Source organism: Monodon monoceros, unplaced genomic scaffold, assembly GCF_005190385.1.
Source record: "Monodon monoceros isolate NGI ecotype Baffin Bay Population unplaced genomic scaffold, NGI_Narwhal_1 Super_Scaffold_21, whole genome shotgun sequence".
In the NCBI taxonomy this organism is placed as follows: domain Eukaryota; kingdom Metazoa; phylum Chordata; class Mammalia; order Artiodactyla; family Monodontidae; genus Monodon; species Monodon monoceros.
The window spans coordinates 99,539,907-99,566,786 of record NW_021703778.1 but is presented as its reverse complement, the minus strand read 5'-3'; the positions used below and the strand labels follow the sequence as shown (position 1 = coordinate 99,566,786).

General features: G+C 45.6%; 1 protein-coding gene across 11 annotated transcripts in view; it reads left to right on the top strand.

Annotated features, from left to right (window-relative positions):
• SALL2 (spalt like transcription factor 2) overlaps positions 1–21,189 on the top strand; it is a 61,726-nt gene extending 40,537 nt beyond the window's left edge. For 6 of the 11 annotated variants that reach the window (XM_029238110.1, XM_029238108.1, XM_029238106.1 and 3 more), the window contains 2 exons: positions 3,485–3,623; positions 16,563–21,189. In XM_029238110.1, the coding sequence (XP_029093943.1) occupies positions 16,676–19,507 (2,832 nt within the window). In that variant the 5' untranslated portion in view covers positions 3,485–3,623; positions 16,563–16,675 and the 3' untranslated portion in view covers positions 19,508–21,189. Of the gene's footprint in view, positions 1–3,484; positions 3,624–7,658; positions 8,185–16,079; positions 16,170–16,562 lie in introns of those variants that run through there. The other 5 variants (XM_029238104.1, XM_029238112.1, XM_029238113.1 and 2 more) reach the window with 5 other exon arrangements.
• Positions 21,190–26,880: the final 5,691 nt, after the last annotated feature.

Here is a 26,880-nt window from a genome sequence, read left to right as displayed (position 1 = left end):
GGATCGAACCCGTGTCCCCTACATTGGCATGTGGATTCTTAACCACTGCGCCACCAGGGAAATCCCCTGCTTTGGTTTTTGACTGGACTTAACTTCTAGAGGTCACAAAGATCGGCAGGCCTGAAGATTGTTGGTTAATTTTAATATTTTAACTTAATTTAAAATTTAAATGAAATTTCAATATGCAAATTCAATTATAATCACATTAAGGTCTGTGGAAGAAAGGGAGAAACAACAGCTTAAGGAATGTAGTCGGAATGCAGTTCATCCCACTCTAGCATTCCATTCAGTGAGCACACAGTGAGTCTCTCGGTTCTCCTGTCTCTCTCTAATATAAACACAACTATGATTCTATATTGATACTTTTTATTCTACCTATCCCCTAAATGCAGGCCTTACACATCCTTTGATACTCAGTCAAAGAAATGATCGTCTGTTCCAATACCAGAGCGAAACAGTCTCTGGTGCATTCCTTCCTCAGAGATGTTCAACTTTGCCTCCAGATGATTTTGTCTTAACTAGTGCCTTTAGAAACTGACTCTCATGGATCTCTTTTGTATATAGTAGGTTGTATCTGCTAATCCCAAACTCCTAATTTGTCCTTCCCCAACCCTCTTCCCCCTTTGGTAACCATAAGTTTGTTTTCCTGTCTGTGAGTCTATTTCTGTTTTGTAAGTTCATTTCCATTGTATTTTAGATTCCACATATAAGCAATATCATATGACATTTGTCTTTCTCTTTCTGACTTACTTCACTTAGTATGATAATCTCTAGGTCCATCCATGTTGCTGCAAATGGCATTATTTCATTCTTTTTTATGGCTGAGTAATATTCCATTGTGTATATATACCACATCTTCTTTATCCATTCATCTGTTGATGGACATTTAGGTTGCTTCCATGTCTTGGCTATTGTAAATAGTGCTGCTATGAACGTTGGGGTGCATGTATCTTTTCGAATTAAGAGTTTTTGTCTTTTCTGGATGTATACCTGGGAGTGGGATTGCTGGATTATATGGTAACCCTATTTTTAGTTTTTTAAGGAACCTCCATACTCTTTTCCATAGTAGCAGCACCAATTTACATTCCCACCAACAGTGTAGGAGCTTTACCTTTTTATGTTAACTTTTTTTTTTTTTTTTTTTTTTGTGGTACGCGGGCCTCTCACTGTTGTGGCCTCTCCCGTTGCGGAGCACAGGCTCCAGACACGCAGGCTCAGCGGCCACGGCTCGCGGGGCCCAGCCACTCTGCGGCATGTGGGATTTTCCCGGACCGGGGCACGAACCCATGTCCCCTGCATCGGCAGGCAGACTCTCAACCACTGCGCCACCAGGGAAACCCTATTTGTTAACTTTTTAATGATGGCCATTCTGACCACTGTGAGGTGATACCTCATTGTAGTTTTGACTTGCATTTCTCTAATAATTATTGATGTTGAGCATCTTTTCATGTTCCTGTTGGCCATCTGTATGACTTCTTTGGAGAAATGTCTATTTAGGTCTTCTGCCCATTTTTCAACTGGGTTGTTTGTTTTTATGGTTATTGAGTTGTATAAGCTGTTTGTATCTTTTGGAAATTAAGCCCTCATCAGTCGTATCATTTGCAAATATTTCCTCCCGTTCCCTAGGCTGTCTTTTCATTTTGCTTATGGTTTCCTTTGCTGTGCAAAATCTTATAAGTTTGATTAGGTCCCATTTGTTTATTTTTGATTTTATTTCTATTGCCTTGGGAGACTGACCTAAGAAAACATTGCTATGATTTACATCAGATAATGTTTTGCCTATGTTCTCTTCTAGGTACACCATGCATCTTTAACTTCATATTTGAGCCAGTGCTATTCACCTCAAACTCACAAAAGTCCAGTAAAGTCAATTATTTACAGCAACTCTTCCAGTTCTTAGCTCCTCTCTCTTTTACCTCATTTGCTATCCAGCCCCTTTGGACTAGCAGGTTGCCTTTTGGATTTCATCTCCTCTTAGTTCTCCTCAAGTATTCTGGCTTTGATTTGCCCCATCAGCTCTTCTTACTTTGGACTATCTTCTACAGTAAGCTCGCTCTGATCAACTCCATGTCTTGGCTCATTTTGAGGCCATAAGACAGTTCCAGGGTAAGTGAGGAGCCACATCAGAAGTCCCTAAGAATCCTGGGATTACCCCAATTATGGATGATGAATAAAGGAGCAGCATAATTTGGAAATGGAAATAATGTGAAAAACAAACAAAAGGTTGAAGTCCAATTATCACCAAAAGATTGAAGTTCAATTGCAAAATAGCTGCATAATAATAAACTGGACAGTGTTTGTTTTATTTTCTATTGTGTACTAGGTACTTAGCACATAATAGGTGCTTTAAAAATATTTGTTGAATGAATAAATGTAAATGAATACACTCTACCAAGGGCAGATTTAAAGGATTTGCACTCAAAATATAATTAGGAATCAATTAGGCATGATCAAAAATTTTCTCAATACTTAAATTAGTCACTGAATGATCCTGTTCCTGGGCACAGTCTCCAATGTGGGGAATGGATTATTATTTGATTGAAATAGTTTAAGGTACTTAGTTATCAGAATGGAATTGGCTCCTAAAATACAGTGGTCCCCACAAGAAAAAAGAGTTCATAAATTCTAGGGAAGATTGAGAAATTAATTTAAGATCTAGCTGTCAAATTTTTACTTTTGCTTGGATTCCCTCTCATTTTGCCTCTTCCCATTTATTCTCTAGTTCCACGGCCTAGTGCAAAGGGCAATTCCCTGAGATAAGATCTGGTTCTGGAAAAACTTTTGAAAAGTCTTTTAACCTTTCTCGGTCTTAGTTTCTTTATCAGAAAAGTGAGATTTGGACATGATCCCCGTGGCCCCCTTCTAGCTCCAAAGTCCTTGGGAGTCACTTGTTCCTCTTCTTAAAGTTTCCTTCTGAAGGCTCTGACCATGTTTCTATTACAGGTTATCAGTTATTCATATTTTCTGACATACTTCAATCCCTTTGTTCTTATTCCTCCAAAGAGTTGCCTCTGTGACTTACCTCTTTCTTTCCCATGGCTCTGATTTGCTTTTCCTTCTGATGGCTTGGGGTTTAGTTGTTGTTGTTGCTGTTGTTTTGCCTTTGTCATCATGCTCCCTCCCCACCTTGCCCTCACTGCTTGTACCTCATTTGTTGATTTTCTTTCAAATGAACAACCTCAGGCTCCCCAGAACTTTAGCAAATTGTTCCTATAATTTCGTCCTTGAAAACACACACACACACGCACGCACACGCACACACGCGCGCACACACTCCCACCCCCACTCTAGGCTTCTCTAACTGCCTGCTAGGCTCCTGGCCCTTCCCCCACAACCTCCCTTTCCTGTTCCACAACCTTGACCTCTTCACAAACTCCGTTTCCCCTTTATTTAACATCAGTAACATGGAGAAATTAAGAAACACAAAAAGAATAACTTCTGTCCTTTCTCTTATGAATGTTTAAATTCCTGCCATCTTTTGCAGAATGAACTCTGAAAAGACACACCAGAAAAGCCTCAGTCCGAATGACCTCCTTGATCTTCACTCCCTCCCTCTGCCCCTAAAACACCATGGCAACTGCCACCTGAAAGAGGCCAGGCGGAAATCATCCAATAAAACCAAGGTTTGCTTGCCAGTGCTTTCTTATTTAATAAAGTTCTGCAGAGGGTACTTTTCCCTTACCCTTCATTGCCTTAACTCCCTTAATGCTAGCAAGACAAAGAACATGTGGTAGTACATGTGATTATAGGAACCATAATTTGTTGTAGATATTTACTTGTAGGTCTTCACATTTTCTCTGTAAGTTGAAAGTTTGTCATCCTCCAGGTCTGCACCCAGAAAGTGAGGCCTATAGCAGAGGCAGAAATCAGTGGGATGGCAATAAATGGTCACACTGTGGCGGAAAAAACACAGGCTGTCCAATCAGGCATGACTTGGGCAAATTTCAACCTGCTGTTTATCAGCTGTAAGACCTTGAACAAGAAAGCTACTTTGCGTCTCCATGCCTCAATTTCTTCATTTGTAAAATGGGGTGTTCTGCTTGTCTAAAATGGGGATTATACAATGTTTACCTTGCAAAGTTATTTTAAGGATTAAATGAGACCGTGCAATTAAAGGGCGTAGTAAGCAGAATGCACCCAAGCTATGATTAGCTATGACTAAGGTTATCAATAGAAAGGTTACATGCTTTCTAGACTCCTAGTTTAGTTCTCTTGCAATTAAAATCAAATTCCTCATGGGATTCTAACTTTCAGGAAGGTAGATGAAATGCTTCCACAGTGCCTGCTCCTCTACAAACTAGAAACAGGGTATTGTCTGGAGAGAAGAGGCCTTCAATGAAATGGCAAAGAATTTCCTGGACTCCCACATGACTGTAGTTGTATTTTTAGAGCAAAAGCCATTATGAGTCTAGAAACACTTTCAGTGACTTAAAAGTGTATTACACTCAACAACATCAACAAACATTTGGGCAACAGTAGTATATACATTTGAGAGGCATGTTATTTATTGGGGCCACAGGCTGGGCTCACTTCATGTGTACATGGATTCTGATGCAACAACACTGCAGACCCCTAAGAATCTAGAGCTTATGGTTTAGAAAGCAACAGTCAAGCTCAATTGTCTCAAACTGCAAAAGGATCATTTAAGAGCTTATTTTTAAATCGTAGGCTCCATCCCCATCCCCACCCTGCCAGAGATTGATTAAGTAGATCAGGGGTAGAGGCTAGGAATGTGAATTCTCGGTAAATTCCCCATGTGGTTGATTACCTTGAGTCCAGAGGAGTTACAGAGCTCTGGGAATTAGCATCCCTGACTGGCCCCTCTTCTTTCTCTTCCAAGGATCTCATTCCAATCACCTACCTTCTCTTTGTTCTTCACAGTTCTGGGCTTCTTTAACTGGAGTGTTATGCTGATATCACAAAACAACATGTAGGAAAATCTCTGAGAGTCAAACATAATGACTGGCTTTCTTCAAAGAGCAACAACATTCAATTATGCTTCAATTTTTTTAAAAAGCAACATCATATCTTTGCTTTTCAGGGACTTATTTTTTTGATACTAACAGTACCTTAACATCCATTTTAACTAATTCAGAGGCAACCTGTGCTCACAAATGAAGGATACAGAGATTATGCTCAAGTGGTCTGGCTTGAAAATTGGCTCCACAATGTAAACACCCAACAGTACTTTAAGCTATTCCTGAAGAGAGGAAAAATTTTAAGTCAATAGGGAAGCCAAAATAAAAAATGTTGATAAAATTAGAAAATATCATAAGGAGGAACCACAAAACCAGAATAAGAAGCCCATCTTCACCACCAACTCCCCCCATCCAGAATATCCTCCCCCACTAGAGCCTCTCAGTCTCCCACACATGAGAAGGAACTGGGGACAGGGTGCCAGGATAAGTCCCTTTTTCCCATCCTTTATTATCTTCAACGCCCTTGAGTGCCTCTTCAGCTTTTTTGGGAACTTAAATGCTTAGTTTACGAGGTCAAATGACTATGGAACATTTTCCAAAAATTAAATCACCAATTAAAGAAAGAACAGTGTTGTTTTAATATTCTCTTCTGCTGTTTCTCTCAATCTCTCTCTCTCTCTCATTTCTCTCTCTCCTTTCATTCTCTTGCTCTTTCTCTCCCTCCCTTCTTTTCTCCCTCTCTCTCCTTCCCCTCCCCTCTCCACTTCACCACACACAGAAACCCCTTTTCAAAGGGGCTTTTTTCCAACTCAGTGAAGTAAAGTCTTTGCCCCTTTGTGGGGAAGGCTCATTAACATTCCCACAGCAGCATCTCTTCAAGGATTTTACTTTTGTAACTCTGTGGGGAGGTCAAGAGGCCACAGTGGAGAGGTAAAAGGAAAAAATGGTAAATGGGGGAGGGCGGAAGAAAGGAGAGGAGGGGAAAGAGCCCTTCCTTTCACAATAAGGCCAGCAAGAAGGAGGGTGGACCAAAGTAGGAAAAGACCAGACAGACAAGACTCAGTAAAGAGATGAATATTGGGCCCCCAGATCTGCCCTTGGAGATCTCCAGATTCCTGAGAAAAGCAGAAAGCTATGTTCCTTCTCTCATTTCTTTTCCTCAAAGAGGAAGTACAGATGGAAACAGTGGAATGAAAGAGTGACAAAACCCAGTCTATTCCACTGAGAAATTAGAAGCTTTCCTGGCCCCAGTGTTCCCATTTCCCCTACAATAGCCTAGTGATAACTGCACCTGTCTACCACAGGGAGGTTAACAGGATGAATGAGACAGTGTCAGCAAGAGTTCCAAGGGTTGACCATGAGGGAGCCACTCAAGGTCCTGACTCCAAAGGACTGGGAAAATAATGGAGATTCAGTGAACTCCAAAGCAAAGATCAGAGTGCTTTCCAAATCTCTTCAGATGGTGGTACCTGCTTCATTTATCACCAGCAACCCTCCTACCATCTGTCTCTCTCTCCCTTTCTTAGTATTGCCAAAATAGCCTGGACTTGCGTAAGGGAAGAAATGACGGAAACTTCAAGTTTGCACCCAACACCGAGTGAGCTTTGCTTTGCTATTCTCTGAAGACACAGCCATCAGAGATTTGCATCACTCAACTCCAAAGGGGAAAATCATTCCCACTTTCCTAACAGATGGTGTTTCAGATGCTCTCTTAGCCAGAAGAGTAAAAGATAAATAAGGTTAAAAGAGAGGACCTAGGCATAAAGCTAGGAGATAGGGCATATCTGGATATTCTATGCCCAGGGGTAACAGTAGTACCTTAAATTCAGGGAGGAACAGCAAGGTCAGAAGTTAAAGAACAATAAACCAATCACCCTTAAGTGTGCAAGCTGAACAGGAGAGATCCAGTTGGTTGGTTGCCAAATGATGTATTCTTAAAGGTCAAACTTCACATCCACAAAGAAATTCTTTCCACAGAATCCTTGACAACTGTTTTCAGCCTCTGTGAGAACATATTACAGAGAGTTCACACATTTACTGGAGAGTCCATTACACGTTAGAAAGTTCCTTTATATTGAGCTGAAAGTGCCTCCTTGTAGCTTCTACTCTGAAGCACCAGAGAACTCATCTATATCATCTTCTCAAAGGTGGCATCCCTCAACCCTGGGAGCTGGACAGGAGTGGGAGAGACAGAAGAGACACTATTTTAAATGAGATTCCTTAAGATCAATCTTTTTTTTTTTCACACTAGGAGTCTGGTGGCATATTGTACCTTTAACAATATAGAGGGGAAAAAATGCTAGACTACTGTCAGATACACCTGGCTTGCAGGCCTGTCTCTGTTGCATCATAGCTGTGCAGTCTTGGATAGGTTACTTAACCTCACTGAGCCTTTCGGTTTATCTATAAAGAGGATCATCTATAAATAGGAGTAGTAAAACCTGCTGTGCTAACCTCAAAGTTGTAATACTCAAAATATGTCCTGTACACGAAAATATCCTATAAATTATAAAGAGATCTACGTATATTAAGTTATTATTATAATGACCTTTTTTGCTCAATCTTTTTGTCAGCCTTTCACATCCTCATTTTTGACTGGCAGGTAGCTGACTTCTTGGCCTTATAATCAGGATATACCAGAAAGTTCTCATTTCAGCTTATACCTCAGAAGCAGTCCCATCATCAAACAAGGTGGCATAGAATCATGAAATAACCAAAAAGCACTGTGAAGAGCTTAGAAGAAGAGTTAGAAAAACAACCGAGGGACATTTTCTGAACAGACAGCACACGGAGAGGCCGGGAGCCTGGGCAGGGAGGAGAGGGTTAAATCCTTTCCTCTGCAGTACAAAAGAAAAGAGTGTGCGGAAAGATTAGGATTTTTGCTTTTACAATGGGAGCTGCAGAAGCGTAGGGAAGAAGCTGAAGAAAAAAAAGGGGGCGTCTCCCCTTTAAAGACTTGCAGAGATTGAGAGAGAAGAGAGAGAGAGAGTCAGGGACAGAGAATCAGAGCGCGCGCGTCTGTCTGTCTGTCTGTCTGTCCCTTGGAAGGGAGAACATCTCTGCTTCACAGTGATTGGCACTGGGGGAGAGGCATCAGTTGGCTTCAGACCCAAGGGGGAGACCAGACCAGGTCACCCCGGTTAAGACTAAGTGAGAGTTGCCCCTCCCCGTCCCACCTCTCTCCACCCGGGAATGTCTCGGCGAAAGCAGCGGAAACCCCAACAGTTAATCTCGGACTGCGAAGGTCCCAGCGCGTCTGAGAACGGTGGGTGCCGGGGAGGGGTTGGGGGGGCCTTGAGCCCAAGCCTGTGTGGGTCAGGCCAGGGCAAGGGGAGGGCACCCGGGCCATGGGCAAAACCAGGGGGAGAACTTGGTCGCTGGGGGGTTGAAAGAGTTGAGATGCAGCGTGTAAGGAGATGACCTGTGCTGGGGAGAAGCCCCGCTTCGCTTTTCTCAGGGTTGATTATGTTTGTGTTTTCTGTGTTGTTTTTCTCTGGATGAAATGGAGTTTTCAAACTGGCTCTGTTTCCCCACCCAAGAGTTTTCTCCCCAGGTCCCCCCTTTGCTCACTGGTCTTTGTGCCGTTGCTAAGTAACCTCCTCAGACCTGAAGATCGTCTCTTAGGGGTGGGATTTTCCCCCCTTTTCTTTCTGGAGAGTTGGGTTGCAAGAGAATGAATTGGATAAACGTGAAGGGTCCCCTGAGGGAGAAGAGAAAAAAGTTTCTCATTGTTGGGCTGAGCAGAGAACAGATCAGAGCTCCCAGAGGGAGAGAGCTAATGTCGGTCAGATGCAGCCTGGTTTGGGGTGTGTATCTGTGTCACCTGGAGTAGAGGCTAGAGGAAAGTTCTGGATGAGGGGCTTAGGTTTGTGTTTCAAGGAAAGCAAAGCTAAAAAAAGTGTATGAGTTAACATACTTGTTGATACATGCATATCATTTTATGGGGATATGATCATTTGTTTAAGTAACAGATTTTCTTTATGGGGGGGAAAATTTCATGTATTCTTATAACATTCCAGTAAGTAAGAGGCAGCCAACAGAGCAACTAAGGTATTGAGAAGTGACATTGCCCAAAGTCTCAGAAACAGAGGTACAGTCAGGACAGAAACCTAGATTTCATGACATTTAGGGTTAGTGGTGCTCACTCCACCTAAACTAGGGTTTTCCAAGCTTGCTTGCTTGTGGGTAGATCTGGGCTAGAGTCTGGGAATCTGTATCTTTGCAAATGTCCAGGTAATTCTTAGGATCGAGCAAGTTTGGGACAATCTGGTATGGCTACATATGTTCACACTGTGAACGTCTGAAAGTCCTGGCTCAGGGATAAACTATTTATTTAGCAAACAGTTGATTCACCCAACAATGCAGTGTAGGATTAAACACACAAGTGTTCTGAAGGCAGACTTTCAGGATTCAAATCCTGGCTCTACCACTTGGTTAGCTGTGCGACCTTGTTGGTTTACTTTGCCTTTCTATGCCTCAGTTTCCTCATCTGTAAAATAGGGATGAATATACTAGCTACCTCATTAGGTTACTGAGTTAATACATGTTAATACACTTGGAAAAATAACTAGCATAAATAAGTGCTTAATACATGTGGCACAGTCCCTAGCATAAATAAGGACTTAATGTGTATTATTTTTTTTAAAGACTTTTTTGATGTGGACCATTTTTAAAGTCTTTATTGAATTTGTTACAATACTGCTTCTGTTCTATGTTTTGGTTTTTTGGCCGTGAGGCATGTGGGATCTTAGCTCCCCGACTAGGGATCGAATCTGCGCCCCCTGCATTGGAAGGCAAAGTCTTAACCACTGGACTGCCAGGGAAGTCTATTATTATTATTATTATTATATTATATGTGAGTACAGAGCACTTCCTGTAAGTGCTGAAATATGACCAAAGCTCGGGAGCCTCTTGGCGAACTTCAGCATTTCTTTATGAGATGTGTGCCATGAAAAGCTCTAGGATAATGTATTTGTAGTAGCTAAAACTAAAACATGGATTAAATTTACCTTTCCACCTGTTGTAAAAAAGGACTTGAGATCAAATCAGTTCACAACATGCTACGGAACAACCTGAACAGACATATTGTTTTGGGTAGAACACATACCCTTCAAGTCAGTGCTTTACTGGGATCCCACTGTGCCAATATTAAGAGGTGGCATGCTGGTGGCATCCTTCCCTCCTGGGACACGTTAGCCCCCCCCTTAATGCTGCTGCAGGCCGGATGTTTCCTCCTCCTGCTCTACAGGAGACTTCCCCCAGAGCCTCAGAGTTGCCTTACAGTCCTGCTCCCCTGCTGGTTAGATTGTGGAACAATGCTGAATCCCCTCCAACCCAGAGGCATCCTCTCCTCTCCCCCCGTATCCTCTCTTCTTCCCACATCCTCAGTTCACCCATTCCCTATACCGCTGCTGAGGAAGAATCTGGGAGGGAGTCACAAGAAATCTTTCACAACTGCCCTGAGGGGTTCTCCAGCCCCTTGAACTATAGCTCCCACTTGTGGCTGTGAACACTTGGGGCCACGGGGATGCTGCTGCAAAGCCGTCCCCATAGAAACAGTGCAGGCTTGAACTCACTGGCAGCAACAAATTTCAGTTGAAATTTTGCCTTTGAGCCATAAAAGTTGAAAACATAAATGTTAAGGAGCAAGGAAGCAGTAGTAACCTTAAGAAAGATCTGCCTTCAGAATTCTCCTGAGAGACTGAAAGATCCTTGGGCTACTTGTATGACTTGGCGTGTCACTGGGTCTCATTTGTAAGATGAGGTGGCTAATATTTGAAAATCTAAATTCCTTCCTGCTTTTATAAGATATATAGATAGGGTTTCTATTCATTTATGTGATCTTCAGGCTCCTGAGTTTTCGTTCCACCCCAGGGACTGTTTCTTGTTCTGCATGCCCCAAAATTAGGTAGGGAGGGCTCTTGTTCGGGGGCTCTTACACATGTCCTTTTACAGGTATACCTGTGGAACTATGGGCATCATCATGACCATCTGCAGACATTTATTTAGTAAGCTAGGGTGCCACTAAGGTTTTCAAGAGTCTTTGCCTTCTTTTAAGCAATGTTTACCATATGCGACAAGCAAACGCTGAGCCTTTGTTGCACATTTTAAAAGCCTCATCTCTGCAGTGACCTAAGATATCACCAAGGCACAGTCCGAAAAACCTGTTTTCCCACCCTGTTTCTGCTCAGCTTCCCTGACCAGAACACCAAAACCTACCAGAATAGTTATTGCACATAAGTAATGAGAGGGAAATAGTCTATTTGCTTAAAAACTCTGGAGAGAAAAAAAAATGTCTCCCCTACAGAGTCTAGAAATCTGGATTAGAGAACATAAGGGATGTGAATTGGGAAAATGTAAACTAGTACATCTGGGAAATAAAGGAAACGGTCAGAAACCCAGATATTTAGTGAGAAGGAGAAACCAGGACAACAGCCAAACAGACCTAGGGGGAGAAATGGCAGTTGGCAGACAGCAAGAGCAGCAAAAGGGGAAGGAAGGCAAAAATAGAGTTTTTAGGGTTCTGTTCTCTTTAGAACTGGAGGTAGAGAGCATCGCCTCTCAGGGTATTGATCCCTGAGCCTTTCAGCCCTAGGGACTCCTGGGTGAAAAAGAAAACATTTCTGAGTAGATAGAAAGTAACTCAGGGAGGGTGCAACAGAGCACTGGATAAGGAAGCAGAAAACCTGGTTTTCAATCCAGCTTGTACCTTGAAGCTTTGTGACCTTGGGCAGGCCCATTCTTCTGCCAGGGCTTCAGCTTTTGGACTTGAAATAATAATCCTCATTGCTACTATTTGCAGAGCATTTACTATTTGTCAGGTACTATGCTAGGCCCTTTATATATTTCCTCTTGTTTATTCCTCCCAACTCTGCTATTATTACCTCCATTAAATTCTTTAAAATTTACGGTAAAATATACATAATAGAACTTATCATTTTTAAGCGTACAATTCAGTGGCATTAAGTATATTCACATTGTTGTGCAGCCATCCCCACCATCCATCTCCAGAACCCTTTCATCTTGCAAAACTGAAACTCTATACCCATTAAATAATAACTCCCCATTCCCTTCACCCAGCACTCCCAGCCCCTGGAAATCACCATTCTACTTTCTGTCTCTGTGGATTTACCAATTCTAGAGACCTCATATAATGGACTCATACAATATTTGTCCTTTTGCGTCTGGCTTATTTCACTTAGCATAATGTTTTCAAGGCTCACCCATGTTGTAGCATGTATAAGAATTTCATTCCTTTTTGTGGCTATACCCCCATTTTTAAAAGAAATGCAAGTCTTAGAGAAATTAAGAAACTTTCCCAAGGTCACAAAGATTAGAAAGTGCTGGGATGTTAACTCAAGTCTGATTCAGAGCTGGCACTCTCAATCACTGTGCTTAATGAGAGGTCATATCTCTAAAGTCCCTTCCAGCTCCAAAATGGTATGAATTCCAAGTGCCATTCATACCAAGTGCCGAGTCCTTTGATATCAGAAAAACGTCCTTTAAAAAAAACCACCCTTTTTTGTGTTTGATCTAAGATATTCCTATTCTGGAAACAAATATATTTTTCTCACTTAGCACCAGATGTATAAATCTTTGCCTGTTTGTCCACTGTGTTGCACAGGCCAAGGGTGCATTTACTAGGTGTGGGTAGCAAAGGAGTATGTGTATGTATTTAGGAGAGAGGAGTAAGGAAGAGAAGATGAGACATTCTCCTTTAGAAGTTATCTATAGCAGCAGTTACAGAATCAACTCATAATTGTGGACACTACCAATCTGTGTTGGTCCAACATTAAGTTTAGGCAGGGGCTTACATAGTGTGCTTGTTTCTTTAACGGCTGGATGATGCTTGAACCCTGTGTAGAACAAAGCCTTTCATTTTACAATTGGAAGTATGGCTCAAGATGCACATACCCTGGGAAGGGCAATACAGTCACTTAAATTCATAGACAGGTGTATATCATGTCAAATTCTGTTCCTGGAAGCAGGATACAAGAGAGGCAAAGTGTGGCTGTGGTCAGAGTAGAGAGGCAACCCGATGGGAAGATTTTGCATTGAGCAACTCATTTTGCCTACATCCTAATTTTGGCTGAGTTGAGCACAGGTAAGATTTGTGAGGAGCAGGGTGGAAGGTTTGATAGGGAGGACACTCCTCTGATGTGTACTGTGGGTCTCATCCTTGGTTGTACATCAGAATCACTTGAGGAGCTTTACAAACACTGATGCCTAGATCCCACCCTCAGGGAATCTGAATTAATTGGCCTAGGGTACGCCCTGGCCATTGGGATTTTTAAAAGCTCTCGCAGTAATTCTCATGGGCAGCAAAGTTTGAGAACCCGTGTTCAGCTCTACCACCCTGCTACCCACCAATTTTCCTCTGTTCTCCCAGCCATCCTCTCCCGTTTAATGAGTTACCAGGTTTAGAGAGTCACTTAGTTTCCTTTTTCCTTGTTGTTTCAGCTCTTCATAAATTTAAACAAGCATGTCCCTGTCTCAGTCCTATGTCCACCCCAGACTTTACATGTGACCCAGGATAGCTTACCTCACCTTATCTGCTATCTAGGGACACCATTACCAGCTTAGTTTATTCCTGTGTTTATGACTTCATTCGTGTCTGCCTAAGAATCCTGCCCCCCTTTTCAGGATAGGCAGTGAGTGCAAAGTGCTGAGAAATAGAGGCTTCCTCTTACAGGTGGCTGTTGATCCGTCACCTTTCACCAGGGACTGAATTTACCTTAAAGAAGAGCCCAGATCAAATTACGCATCAGAAAGCAAGTTTCATTAAAGAGCAAGAAAGGGGACAGTGTTTCCCAGGAGAAGATGAAAAGAAAAGGATTTCTTTTCTTGTCGGAAGACTTGACAAAACAGCAACTTGATATCAAATGTTCAATGCTAATTAACAAATGCTCAGTAGAAAGCTTCCATCTGATTCCCTCTCTGTTACTGAGGCCAGAGAGCAAATGGCAGGTAGAAGCTACACAGGGCCCTTTCTCTAGCTTAGGGAAGCCACACAATGTTGATGTGCTTGTGAAAGCACTGGACAGGAGTCAAAATTCTGAATGCTTGCTTCACTGAATGACTGTGTGAACTTGGAAGAGTCACTTAACCTCTCCAAGCTTCCATTTTCTCATCTGTAAAAATAGACAACATTGCATTAACCTGTGACTTGCCATATTGAAATAGAACCCCCTCTCCCTCATTGTCAGGGTCAGGCCTGGAAGCATGTAGCTCATCTGTTTCAGAGCCATTGTCCACAGTGTTAAGGCCCTTGTGATTATCTGAAGTTTCAAAACATAATTCAGTACAATGTTTTCAATGAAAGTGGACGTTACTAATATTACATTGTTTCAGCTCCCCCCAAAAAAGACTTCCTACCCTTGATATATGCCAATTATATCAGCCTCAGAAATTAATAAGATTGCTAATTCCCTGGTGGTCCAGTGGTTAGGACTCCAGGCTTACACTGCTGAGGGCCTGGGTTCGGGGAACTAAGGTCCTGTGCAAGCTGTGCGGCTTGGCCATAAATAAATAAATAAATAAGAAATTAATAGGCAACATGAAAACATCTAATTTTAATATATATGTATTTTATTTTCATTGTTTTGCCACTGACAATATAAATTCTCTAATTCATAATATTTGGGACTCCTCCCAAAGTTTAAAGTCTCATATGTACATGTTATTATTATTTTATACATATTATTTTATCCCCACAATATTTCTCTGATGAAGATAGCACAGCTACAACATTACCACTTTACAAAAAAGGAAATGGGGGCATAGCATGGTGTGACTGACCACCACGCCTCAATTTATCAGCCAGACAAGATTGGAACTGGGGTTAGAACAATGTGGATTTACTGATGCCTTTGGCAAACCACAAAACTAAGGACTTGTGGTCATTTCCTGTAAGTAAGATAAGCTCTTTTAAGGAAGTGGGAAACCCATTAAGACTCATTTCAAGGTAGAAAGGGAATGCAGAGTACCTGGTCCAGGAGGCATCTTATCCCTACTTATCCTCTCCCTGAATAGGAGGCCACCTCTGTGCTGGTGAGCAGGTGTTAAGTCATTCCTAGGCATTCAAGCCAGGTTGGGGCTAAAAGGGGCTTTAGGCACTGAGAGGCTGCTTGGTAACTCCCTCCTACTGCATTTTCCCCATTGTTTCAGGAGAAGCTCCCCTCCCCCCAGGTTAGAGCTAGGTAGGCCTCTGCAGGCTAGCATCTCCCCAAACCCAGCTGTCCTCAGTAGTAGTTGTGTTGCCAGAGAAAGACAACGGAAGAAGAAGTAGGGTAGAGAAGAGGGTACTAAATAGGAGATGGCCCCTTAAATAAGCATGAACTCTCTAAATTAGGTGTGGGCTGGGTGACCTGTGGAGTAACTCGCATTCAGCTATTATTCTGGGGGAGGAGGGGCGGGGAGTAAAGGGGCTTAGTGTTACGCAGAGAGGAGTCCTGAAACGACTTCCTTGGAAATTCTACCTCGCGGCCTCCCACCCTGAGAAACTTCTTTTGTGGATGGGGTGGGGGTAGGGTGGGAATGGAGGTCAGGAAAACAGGACAAAACTTGGGGTATCTTGGGGGCACCAGATATGTGTGTGTAGGTAAGGGGTAGGTGTGCTGGGATCCCCCTCCCGCTCTGGCCCTCAGACCACCCTCTCTGGAGCCCACGTTTTCCAGGCTCAGCGGATCCTTTATCCAAAGGAAAATAAGAGAAGCCTGTCGCTTTGCTCTGTTGAGCAAGGCTGTGTTTCCTACTGTGCCCCCTTGAGCTTGCTGGGGGATTGGGGGGAGAGGGGGGCAGGTCTGGGCAAGGACATCCGGAGATGGGGGGAGCTGGCAGAGGGTAAGGAAAGGTGGACCCCCGCCATGCCCCACAGCACCTGTCACTGAGCCTCCGGAAACCCTCCCGGGCTCTGGGCTCTGGGCTCGCTCCCCTCCCTCCCCAGCAGCTCCTCCCCCATCTCCCCTCTCCCAGCTTTCTCGTTCCAGCTCCTCCCCTCCTCCGCGACTCCTCGCTCCCCTCCCCCTCCTCCGCCGCTCCCTGCCCCCGCCGCCGATCTCCATCTCCGCAGTCTGGGCCGCTGGGTGCAGAAGCTGCCGCAGCCCCGGCGGCCACTGCCGCCTCCCCCAATCCGGATACCCATTGTCTCCCACTCCACCTGGCCCTCCACCTCCCACACAACCATGGCGCACGAAGCCGGGAGGAGCTCTCGTCTCGGGGGGCCCTGCGGGGAGCCGGCGGAGCTTGGAGGTGCGGTAGGGCCCGGCCCGGGCAGGGGTAGGGGTGGAGGGGACGCGGGGGGCGGGGAGAGGACTTTCGGTGGACGAGATAGAAGGCACGATTCTCTGCACAGGACCCGGTCCTCACACCCAGTCCTTGCGCCCGCCAGTGGCCCGGGGGTGGTGGTGGAGGGGGGGGGGGAGTAGCTTGTGCATGCCCGCTCCCCCTCCCTCCTGGCCCCCAGTGCTGGCGAGTCTCCTGTCCAGGCGGGACGGCACTGAGCTCTAGCCTCCTGCACGGCCAGCCGGATGGTGAGCTCATCTCCCCACCCCCACTAGCGGTTACTGGGCTCGTTGTTAATTACAGCCTCTGCACACCCATCCGAACCGCATCACCCACGCTCTTTCCTTGTCTTCTCCCCAGGTGATGCTAGCGAGGAGGACCACCCCCAAGTCTGTGCCAAGTGCTGCGCACAGTTCACTGACCCAGCCGAATTCCTCGCCCACCAGAATGCATGTTCTCCTGATCCCCCTGTAATGGTGATAATTGGGGGCCAGGAGAACCCCAACAACTCTTCGACCTCTTCTGAACCCCGGCCTGAGGGCCACAGCAGTCCTCAGGTCATGGAGGCCGAGCAGAGCAACCCCTCGGATTCCGGGTCCTCGGTACCCACAGATCCCACCTGGGGCCCAGAGCGGAGGGGAGAGGAGTCTTCGGGACACTTTCTCGTAGCTGCCACAGGTACAGCAGCTGGGGGAGGTGGGGGCCTGATCTTGGCCAGCCCTAAGCTAGGAGCAACTCCATTACCTCCAGAATCCACTCCTGCACCACCACCCCCTCCACCTCCTCCTCCGCCCCCAGGTGTAGGCAGCGGCCACTTGAACATCCCTCTGATCTTGGAAGAGCTCCGGGTACTGCAGCAGCGGCAGATCCATCAGATGCAGATGACTGAGCAAATCTGCCGGCAGGTGCTGCTGCTTGGCTCCTTAGGCCAGACAGTGGGCACCCCTTCCAGCCCCTCCGAGTTACCTGGGACGGCCGCCGTCTCCTCCACCAAGCCCTTGCTCCCCCTCTTCAGCCCCATCAAGCCTGTCCAAACTGGCAAGACACTGGCACCTTCCTCCACCTCCTCTTCCTCAGGGGCGGAAACACCCAAGCAGGCTTTCTTCCACCTTTATCATCCACTGGGGTCACAGCACCCTTTTGCTGCCGGAGGGGTCGGGCGAAGCCACAAAGCCACCCCTGCCCCCTCCCCGGCCCTGTCAGGCTGCACAGATCAGCTGGCTGCCTCGCCTCATCTGGCGTTCCCAGGCGCCGCGGGACTACTGGCAGCACAGTGTCTTGGGACAGCCCGGGGCCTCGAGGCTACTGCCTCCCCAGGGCTCCTGAAGCCAAAGAATGGAGGTGGTGAGCTGGGCTATGGGGAATTGATGGGTCCCTTGGAGAAGCCTGGTGGACGGCACAAATGCCGCTTCTGTGCCAAAGTATTTGGCAGTGACAGTGCCCTGCAGATCCACCTGCGTTCCCACACAGGTGAGAGGCCCTATAAGTGTAATGTCTGTGGCAACCGCTTTACCACGCGTGGCAACCTCAAAGTGCATTTCCACCGGCATCGGGAGAAGTACCCGCACGTGCAGATGAACCCTCACCCGGTACCAGAGCATCTGGACTACGTCATCACCAGCAGCGGCCTGCCCTATGGTATGTCCGTGCCACCAGAGAAGGCCGAGGAGGAGGCGGCCATGCCAGGTGGTGGTGTGGAACGCAAGCCTCTGGTGGCCTCCACCACGGCACTCAGTGCCACAGAGAGCCTGACGCTGCTCTCCACCGGGGCAGGCACAGCCACGGCTCCTGCGCTCCCTGCTTTCAATAAGTTCGTGCTCATGAAAGCGGTAGAGCCAAAGAGTAAAGCTGATGAAAACACCCCACCCGGGAGCGAGGGCTCAGCCATCGCCGGGGTGGCAGAAAGTGGCACAGCAACCCGCATGCAGCTAAGTAAGCTGGTGACTTCGCTACCCAGCTGGGCCCTGCTTACCAACCACTTTAAGTCCACTGGTAGCTTCCCCTTTCCTTATGTGCTAGAGCCCTTGGGGGCTTCACCCTCTGAGACCTCCAAGCTGCAGCAACTGGTAGAGAAGATTGACCGTCAAGGAGCCGTGGCAGTGGCCTCTACTGCTTCGGGAGCCTCCACAACCTCTGCCCCTGCAACTTCATCCTCAGCCTCATCGGGACCTAACCAGTGTGTCATTTGCCTTCGGGTGCTGAGCTGTCCTCGAGCGCTGCGCCTGCATTACGGCCAACATGGAGGTGAGCGGCCCTTTAAATGCAAAGTGTGTGGCAGAGCTTTCTCTACCCGGGGCAATCTGCGTGCACATTTCGTGGGCCACAAGGCTAGTCCAGCTGCCCGGGCCCAGAACTCCTGCCCCATTTGCCAGAAGAAGTTCACCAATGCTGTTACTCTGCAGCAGCACGTTCGGATGCACCTGGGGGGCCAGATCCCCAACGGTGGTACCACGCTCCCTGAAGGTGGGGGAACTGCCCAGGAGAACGGCCCTGAGCAGTCTGCAGTCTCAGGGGCGGGGAGCTTCCCCCAGCAGCCATCCCAGCAGCCATCCCCAGAAGAGGAGTTGTCCGAAGAGGAAGAAGAGGACGAAGAAGAGGAGGAAGACGTGACTGATGAAGATTCCCTGGCAGGGAGAGGCTCCGAGAGTGGAGGTGAGAAGGCGATATCAGTGCGTGGTGATTCAGAAGAGGCCTCCGGGGCAGAGGAGGAAGTGGGAACTGTGGTGGCAGCGGCCACAGCTGGGAAGGAGATGGACAGTAATGAGAAAACGATTCAACAGCCTTCTCTGCCGCCGCCACCGCCGCCGCCTGACAGCCTGGATCGAACGCAGCCAATGGAGCAGGGCGGCAGTGATGTTGCAGGAGGCACAGAAGAGGGGGGCAAACCGGAGAGGAGCGCCAGCCCAATGTCAGCATTGGCCCTAGAAGGGGAAGGCAGCAGCCCCACCTTGGTGGAGGAGCTGAGCCTGCAGGAAGCGATGAGAAAGGAGCCCGGAGAGAGCAGTAGCAGAAAGGCCTGTGAGGTGTGTGGCCAGACCTTTCCCACCCAGGCAGCTCTGGAGGAGCATCAGAAGACCCACCCCAAGGAGGGGCCGCTCTTCACTTGTGTTTTCTGCAGGCAGGGCTTTCTCGAACGGGCTACCCTCAAGAAGCATATGCTGCTGGCTCACCACCAGGTACAGCCCTTTGCCCCCCACGGCCCTCAGAATATTGCTGCTCTTTCCTTGGTCCCTGGCTGCTCATCCTCCATCACTTCCCCAGGGCTCTCCCCCTTTCCCCGAAAAGATGACCCCACGATCCCATGAGCCTGTTTTTCTGAACCTGCTGCCCCTTGACCCCGGGGGCAGAAACTGAGAGCTCTGTAGAAGGACCTCCAAGATCTGTGAGCCCTTATTTGTCTATTTCTCTGAGTTCTTATATGATGTGTCCCTAGTGGCTTTTCTCTAATCCCTGAGCTTTGAAATCCTTGTGCTTACAGCGGGGTGGCCCCCTGAGAAACTTTTCTTTCCTCTTCATTCATTGTACCTGAGGAAAATAGATTCTCTACAGCTTTCACATTCCCAAGAAGAACCCTCTCCACCCTCCCTGGGAATGACCCTTCTACCCTCTCCTCTCCCTTTCCCTTTGGCAGGTGCATCTGAGCACCCACATTTGGAATTATAGCCCAGCCCGAAGGGGCCAGCAGCTGTCCCTGGAGGGCCTAGGGCCACTCCTCTCTGGTGACCAGGTCAACCTGCAGGACTTCTTGTCCCAGGGCATTCCTGCCCAGCTGGTGAGGGTGGGCTCCCTGTCTTGCTGAAACCAGGACACGGCTTTACTGTCAAGTGACCTGCCCACCACGCCCCAGAGTTCCAGCTCCATCTCCATCTCCACTACCCCTTCAGGCCCCACACCACCAGTGCTGTTTGGCCCAGGAACTGTGGCTGAGAAGTTGCCTCCCGCAATGGGATCCAGAGAAGCCAAGGAAAAGAGATTCCCCCCTCCTTTTCTTTTGGCCTCTGGCATCCAAGACAGTGCCTGAGAAAGCCCATCATAGAAGAGAAATAGCAAACTGTACATTTCTTCTCCTTCCCCCTGCTCCAGAAGGTGCCGACAATGAAGATGCAACAATATCAGTATCTGGTGGCTCAGCCCCAGGGTGTAGGGAGAAACGAAGGGCATAGGACACTCTTCCCAGTAGTAAGGCACTAATGTGCCTTCGTCACGTTAAGGCAAAGGTGTTGGCTGGTTAATATGCCAAGATATTTTGAGCTTGTCGTATCTTTCATCCTTGCCTCTGAGTTAGGAAACAAGTGGATTTCTTGCTGAGAGGTCTCCCATGGGATGGATATTTTGGGGAAGGAAAGGTGAAGTTCATATCTTTAACGAGCATTGTTGATGAGGGTTAGCTGAAGGAATAATGGAGTGTTTAGGAGTGTTGCTAAAGCACAGGGCTTGCTGAGAACCTATGTGATTAAGAAAGGGGTGTGATATAAGGGAGGGGACCTGAAACTCTTAATTGGATGGGTCGATGGGTCTCATGAATGTTCTTTTGAACTAATGGTGACTTTAGTGTGCAGCAATGCACCATGGATCATGGGGGATTTCCTAGCACTAGTGTGCTTCTAGTTTTAGATAACTCCCTCTGCTATTCCCTGGCCCCTAGTATTTTCCTCATCTTCCTCTTTCAAGGTCCACTTCCTTCCCATTTTGCTTGTCCACGGACCGGGGCTTATGTCTTTGCCACTGTCTGGTTATTAGAGTCCCAGACTTTGGGAGTTGAGCCCTAGGTGCTGTCCTCCCTGCCTCTCCGTTTTGTAATGAGATGTAGTATTTACTTTTAACATAGGATCATTTGGAACCAGAGTTCTGAGGAGGAGGGAGTGAGGGTTCTGCTATTGACTGACTTGAGTGATGGCTCCTCCTCCAAAGGTGTAGGCTCCAGTTTCCTAACATAGTAAAATGTGAAGAGCAGACAACGGAGATGTTAGTGTCTTTCCCTTTTCATTAAAGGTGTTTTAACCAAATATTTGTGTGTTTCTCCTTATTTCATTTCAACAGCCAGCTGGGGTGTGATATGAGCATTCCCTAACATTGAGATTCCCTTCCCACCTACATCTCCTGCCAAAGCTGAACATATGGTGTTGAAATATTTAATTTGCTCAGCCTTGTCCTAAAACAACCTCCAGTGAATGTAATTTCCTTGTAGAAATGGTGTTTGTGTTCTCAAAAGGTAGGGGATTTGCTCACTGTTTATAGCCACTGTCCAGGTTTTCTCTTTGCCTAGAACCTTCCACCACCAGGCTTTTGTATTTTATTTTACTTGTTTTGTTTTGTTTGGAGGTTGAAAGCTGTTTCTTTATCTATCTATCCTGACCTGTAGGCCAGCCTAGCTGACATCAGTTAATCTGCAGAACCAAGATGAATTCATCTTTATGATACTTGAGGTCTGATGTTATAAACAGGAAAAAAAATTCAACCCTAGTAATTTCTACCAACAAGATAATATAAAGGAGAATTCTTAGCAGAGGAAGTGCATTGGAGGTGGGAGAAAGAAATGAAGCATATATATATATTTTTTGTTTCGTTTTGTCTCTCCACAACATGGTAAGGTTCAGATTTGACTCTTAAGACCTTGCTTTCCTAAAGAGAACATTCTCCGGAATTTTTTTTTTTTTTTCGTTTGTAAGATTATATCACTGAAACCACATGCTAAAGGGATGGGACTGGTAAAATGATTTGCCTAAAGACATTCAGCCAATCAGTGGCAGAACTGCATTAAGAACCCAGGTCGGCAGAATCCCAGTCTCAGTGCTAACCACCAGTGGTCAGGAATGGTGCTTGCTTCCTGTTACATACTAAAGACTCCTAAAGTGGTGAGGCTGGCTGGAAGACTGAAGGGAAAGGTGAGTAAACCTACTGGCTCAATTCAAGGTAAAGAACAGAGGTTTGATTCTAGTTGCCTCCTGGAGGCAACTTTAAACCCGTCCCGCTTTAAAGGTACTAGTGAATAGGACATGACAATCTTGTGAAGTCGGCTGGAGAAGAAACAGCTCCTGTCTCTTTAATTCCTTACCAAAGCTTTATAAATCTGTTTTTCTTTTCAGCCTATGGAAGGAGGTAGGTCACCAATCCTTCTATTCCCTTTACCTCCCCTACCCCCACTGGACATAGATAATGCCATTTAACTAATTAAACTAGACTTGCCCTCTCTTTAGATGCCAGTTCCCATTATGGTAACAGCTGTCAGTGAGGCTTCTACTAATGGGTGCTTCCTTGGGCAGGTCAGCACTGAGCTGGACTCCCCACCCCACTCCTTCATAGCTCTACTTTATTTTCCCTTCTGTCTCCTTTTCATTCTTCTTTTTCCTCTCCTGCTTTTTATTCTTTCATTGATCTACAACTTTTACGTTTCTCTCTTCACCTTTAGTTTATTCCTCTCTTACAGCCTTCAGTTTCTTCCTTCTTGCAGTCCCCTCCAATCCCCACCCTCAACCCCACCATTTCTTACTCTCAAGCACTTCTCATTTGATCATCCTTTTGGAATGTGAATTAACTCTAACCTGCTGAAATGAATATGTCAAGAAATGCAGCTTGCGAAACGCTTTACCTGAAATATACATAGTGGATTCAGTTCAAACTAGATGGATAAAAAGATCACTAGTACAAGAAGCAAGAGACAGCTTCCTCACTCATTCATTCAGTTAATTTTTGAGGATTTATTTTGTTTCAGAGACCAAGTGTTGGGTAGATACAAAGGTAAACAAACTTCTTCCCCTAAGGGGGCTCAGTCAAGGAAGAAGAAAAATGAAAACATATTTTTATATCATGGTAGTAGATACTGTGATAGACACAGTGGCCTGTGGGATTCCAGAAAGGGAAATAACTAACTCATGTTACGAAGAGAGAGAAGGGGGCGGGGACGTACAGTTCTCTTACATTCAGTTTTCCTAATAACCATGCTGAAATATATTAACTGAATCCATATGACAACCTAAGGACCAATGCAGTTACCATATAAAAACCTACATAAGGTACGTCAAGTCCCCTTTGGCAGATACAGAGGTGTGCTACTTCAGAGATGTCCCTTTAAGAAAGAACTGGCTACTCAGCTGCAAGAAACCTGGTTAGCTGACAGCCTCTAGCTGTCCTACTGTTCTCCAAACCCCTGGCCAAAGGCTAAGCAAGGTGGTGGGTGGTACAGGGCTTAGCCATTCCCAGGGAACATGGGACTAATGAACGATTCTTGCTATGGAACTCTCCAGTGGTCTGGCAGAGGCTGTCATGTCTGCATCACTGACAGCTTTGGACAGCTCTCCCTGCCCAATCCCATTTTCTTCCCTTTTTCTTTTTACAAGTGTTACTTCCCAATAAAACTTTTGGACTCCTGACTCTCAGCATCTGCTTCTCCCAGATTTCAACCTGTGTCACCCCAAAAAAAGGTTTCAATTCTATTGGCACATTTTCATCTCTCACAGATTTCTGCTCTGGGACTCTGGATACCGTCCCTGGAGCTTCTCGGTAAATCAAGGAACATCCGTCTCCTGATCCCCAGAACAAACTTAACTCACATGAGCGTCTCTCCATTAGACCCAACTTTGACTTCCCTTTACATTTCTTTGTCTTTTCTAGTGTTTAATTTAACAACAGATTTACTAATCCCATTGGACACTTTGCTTTTGATCATATAATTTAAAAAAATGAGTAAGGACAAAAGTGAAGAAAAAAAAATTTTGACCAAAGAACCAGTTACGAAGTGCAGTATTTGGTCAATACTGTGGATGTTTCAGTAACCCATTGCTGTGTAACAAACCATCCAAAACTTAGTGTCTTAAACAATTATTATGTATTTGCTTGTGAGTCCATGGGTTGTCCCAACAGACCTCAGCTAGGATGACTTGTCTATATTCCATGTGGTGAGGGCTGAGCTCACTCAGCAGCTTCAATTCGGGCTGGAGGATCCAAGATGGCCTCACTCACCTCTGGCCCCTCAGTTGAATGGCTGGAATACTGCAGTCTCTTTCCTTAGAGTTTTTCATTCTCCAGGAACTCTTTGATATCTTTCAATCTCTAGGATTTCTCTCTCTCTCTCTGTCTCTTTCTCACTCCTTTTTTCTCCCTCTCCTTCTCCCTTTCCCTCTCCCTCACTCTCTCTTCAAATGGCCTAGCTATTAGGATAACTGGACTTCCATGAAGGCCTAGGCCTCCAAGACGACAAAAGCAGAAGCTTCAAGGCCTCTTAAGGCCTAGACTCTGAAACTCAAAGAATATCACTTCTGCCACTTTCTCTTGGCCAAAGCTAGTCAGAAAACCAGTTCAGATTCAAGAGGAGGGGAAACAAGCTTTACGTCTTATCGGGAAGAGTGGCAAAGACACACTGCATAAGGGCATGTGGGATGGGAGCCATTATTGTTGTGGCTAACTCTGGAAAGTCTACCACAGCAGATAGGAGGAAAAGTTCAGAAATGTAGTGCATGCAGCACTCATCTACTCACAACTAGGCTTACACTCTTTTGACTAGAAGAGGTCTGGGTGAGATTCCTTCCTCCTTCCTGTACTGCTCAGGGTTGTATACAGACTGGCTAAGAGTAGGCACACAAGAAAGCAGTGGCTTTCTTATGAGCTGAAAACTGGTCCTGAGGAGTCTAGAAAAAAATCCCTCTATAAGCAGATCATGCTAAGTGGCCCTCCTGTGCTCCTAAAATTTGCCTAATTTACTACTGTAATAATTTATCCAAAGTGAATATGAAAGCAAAGACTTCTGGGAGCTGGCCTTAACTTGGCTGACTTTAAGCTTCTTTGGCTTCCTCTGTAGGTGAGAGGAGGCAATCCAGGTCTTAGGTACCCCGAATTCTACCAGAGACTGAATCTCTTCCACTAGAAAAATTCTTCCTTTCCTAGACGAAAATGCTTATGAATTTAAGGGTTGGCCTGTGGAAATCTGTCTTTAAGATGAATCAACCCCCTTCATCTTCTACAAAGCTATATCCAGTACTGTCTTTCTCTCCCAAGACTATTTAATTTTACTGCTATATAATTTCTATGTATTTCATTTCTATGTGTTAAGGACCTTGAAAGAAATAGTGATCTTACAGCAAGTGAGGGATTCAGATTTGTGAACAGTTAACTCTAACAGTTCTCTGATAGAGCAATAATGGGATTATCTTACTTTAGTAATAATACATGTGTCTAAACATAGGGCCACACAGAATATATCCCAAATGAAAGTGCAAAGCATCCCCTGTCAACTCTCTTGAGGGTAGTTGTTAGACCCAGGTTATTAAAGGAAGCAAAACCTGTTAAGTAGGGTCTTCCTTGGCAGTCTGGTGGTTAAGACTCTGCCTTCCACTGCGAGGGATGTGGGTTCAGTCCCTGGTCAGGTAAGTTCCGTGTGCCGCAGGTTGCTGCCAAAAAGAAAACCTTAGGTAGAGCAGGCCCTTGGAAGTAGTCTTTTATGATCTCACATCAGCCAACTTTGCCAAGAGTATTTCAGCTGAGCAAGATGGAATTTTTTCCTTCTAATTAAGTATAATCCTGAGAATTAAATGTCCAGATATGCTCATATGAGCCCATATTCATTTCTGTGTCCTCTATCTCAATGCTCATATATAAAGGTACACATCTCAAAAGACAATGTAGGGTGGCCTCCCTGGTGGCTCAGTGGTTAAGAATCTGCCTGCCAATGCAGAGGACACGGGTTCGAGCCCTGGTCCGGGAAGATCCCACATGCTGCAGAGCAGTTAAGCCTGCGAGCCACAACTACTGAGCCCGTGTACCACAACTACTGAGCCCGTGTGCCATAACCACTGAAGCCCATGCACCTGTGCTCTGCAACAAGGTAAGCCACCCTAATGAGAAGCCTGCGCACTGCAACAAAGAGTAGCCCCCGCTCGCCTCAACTAGAGAAAGACTGCGCACAGCAACAAAAGACCCAATGCAGCCAAAAATAAAATTAAAATAAATAAATAAAGACAATGTAAATTATCTACTAGGTAAATTTAAATTCAGAAAATGATATGAAAATGGATATTTTGATCACTACTAAATCTCCACAGTACCTCCTAGCACATAGTAGTCACTCAATAAATATTTTCTGAATAAATTAATGACACTGCCACATTCCAAAACACATACATCTTTCTTCTCAGTAGTCTCCCTTCATATTCACCCTTTCCTTTCCATTACTATACATAGATAGCTTCTGACTTAAAGGTCCTATCATCAAACAGTTAACAATAGGCTACTAATTATTTTCCCTATCTCTAAACTTTTCTCCCCATCTCAATTCAACCATAACACCAGATTCCCTAAAATATTCCCTATTCACAAACCTTAAAATGTACCCTGTTTTATGCTGAATAAATTGCAAGCTCGTTACTCAGGTAACTTGTACCTTTTGCAATTTGGCCTCAAATATGGAAACAAATATTCTCCCAAATTCCCAAAAATAATTCTCTGTGTTCTAGCAAAATTAATCTGGGTCAGCACGGCACGCATCATGCTTTTCTACATCTAGTCTAGACCTTTGCTTTTATCATGTTCTTAGCCTGGAATTCTTTCCTATAGCTTCACCTACTGAAGTACTAGCTGTCACTCCAAGCCTGAACTTTGATGTCACCTCCTTGCCAAAGGGTCATCTGGGCTTGGAGTCCTCCCTTCTTTGCAATCACGTTTGTTTTTTAAGTCTATGCTCGGTGCT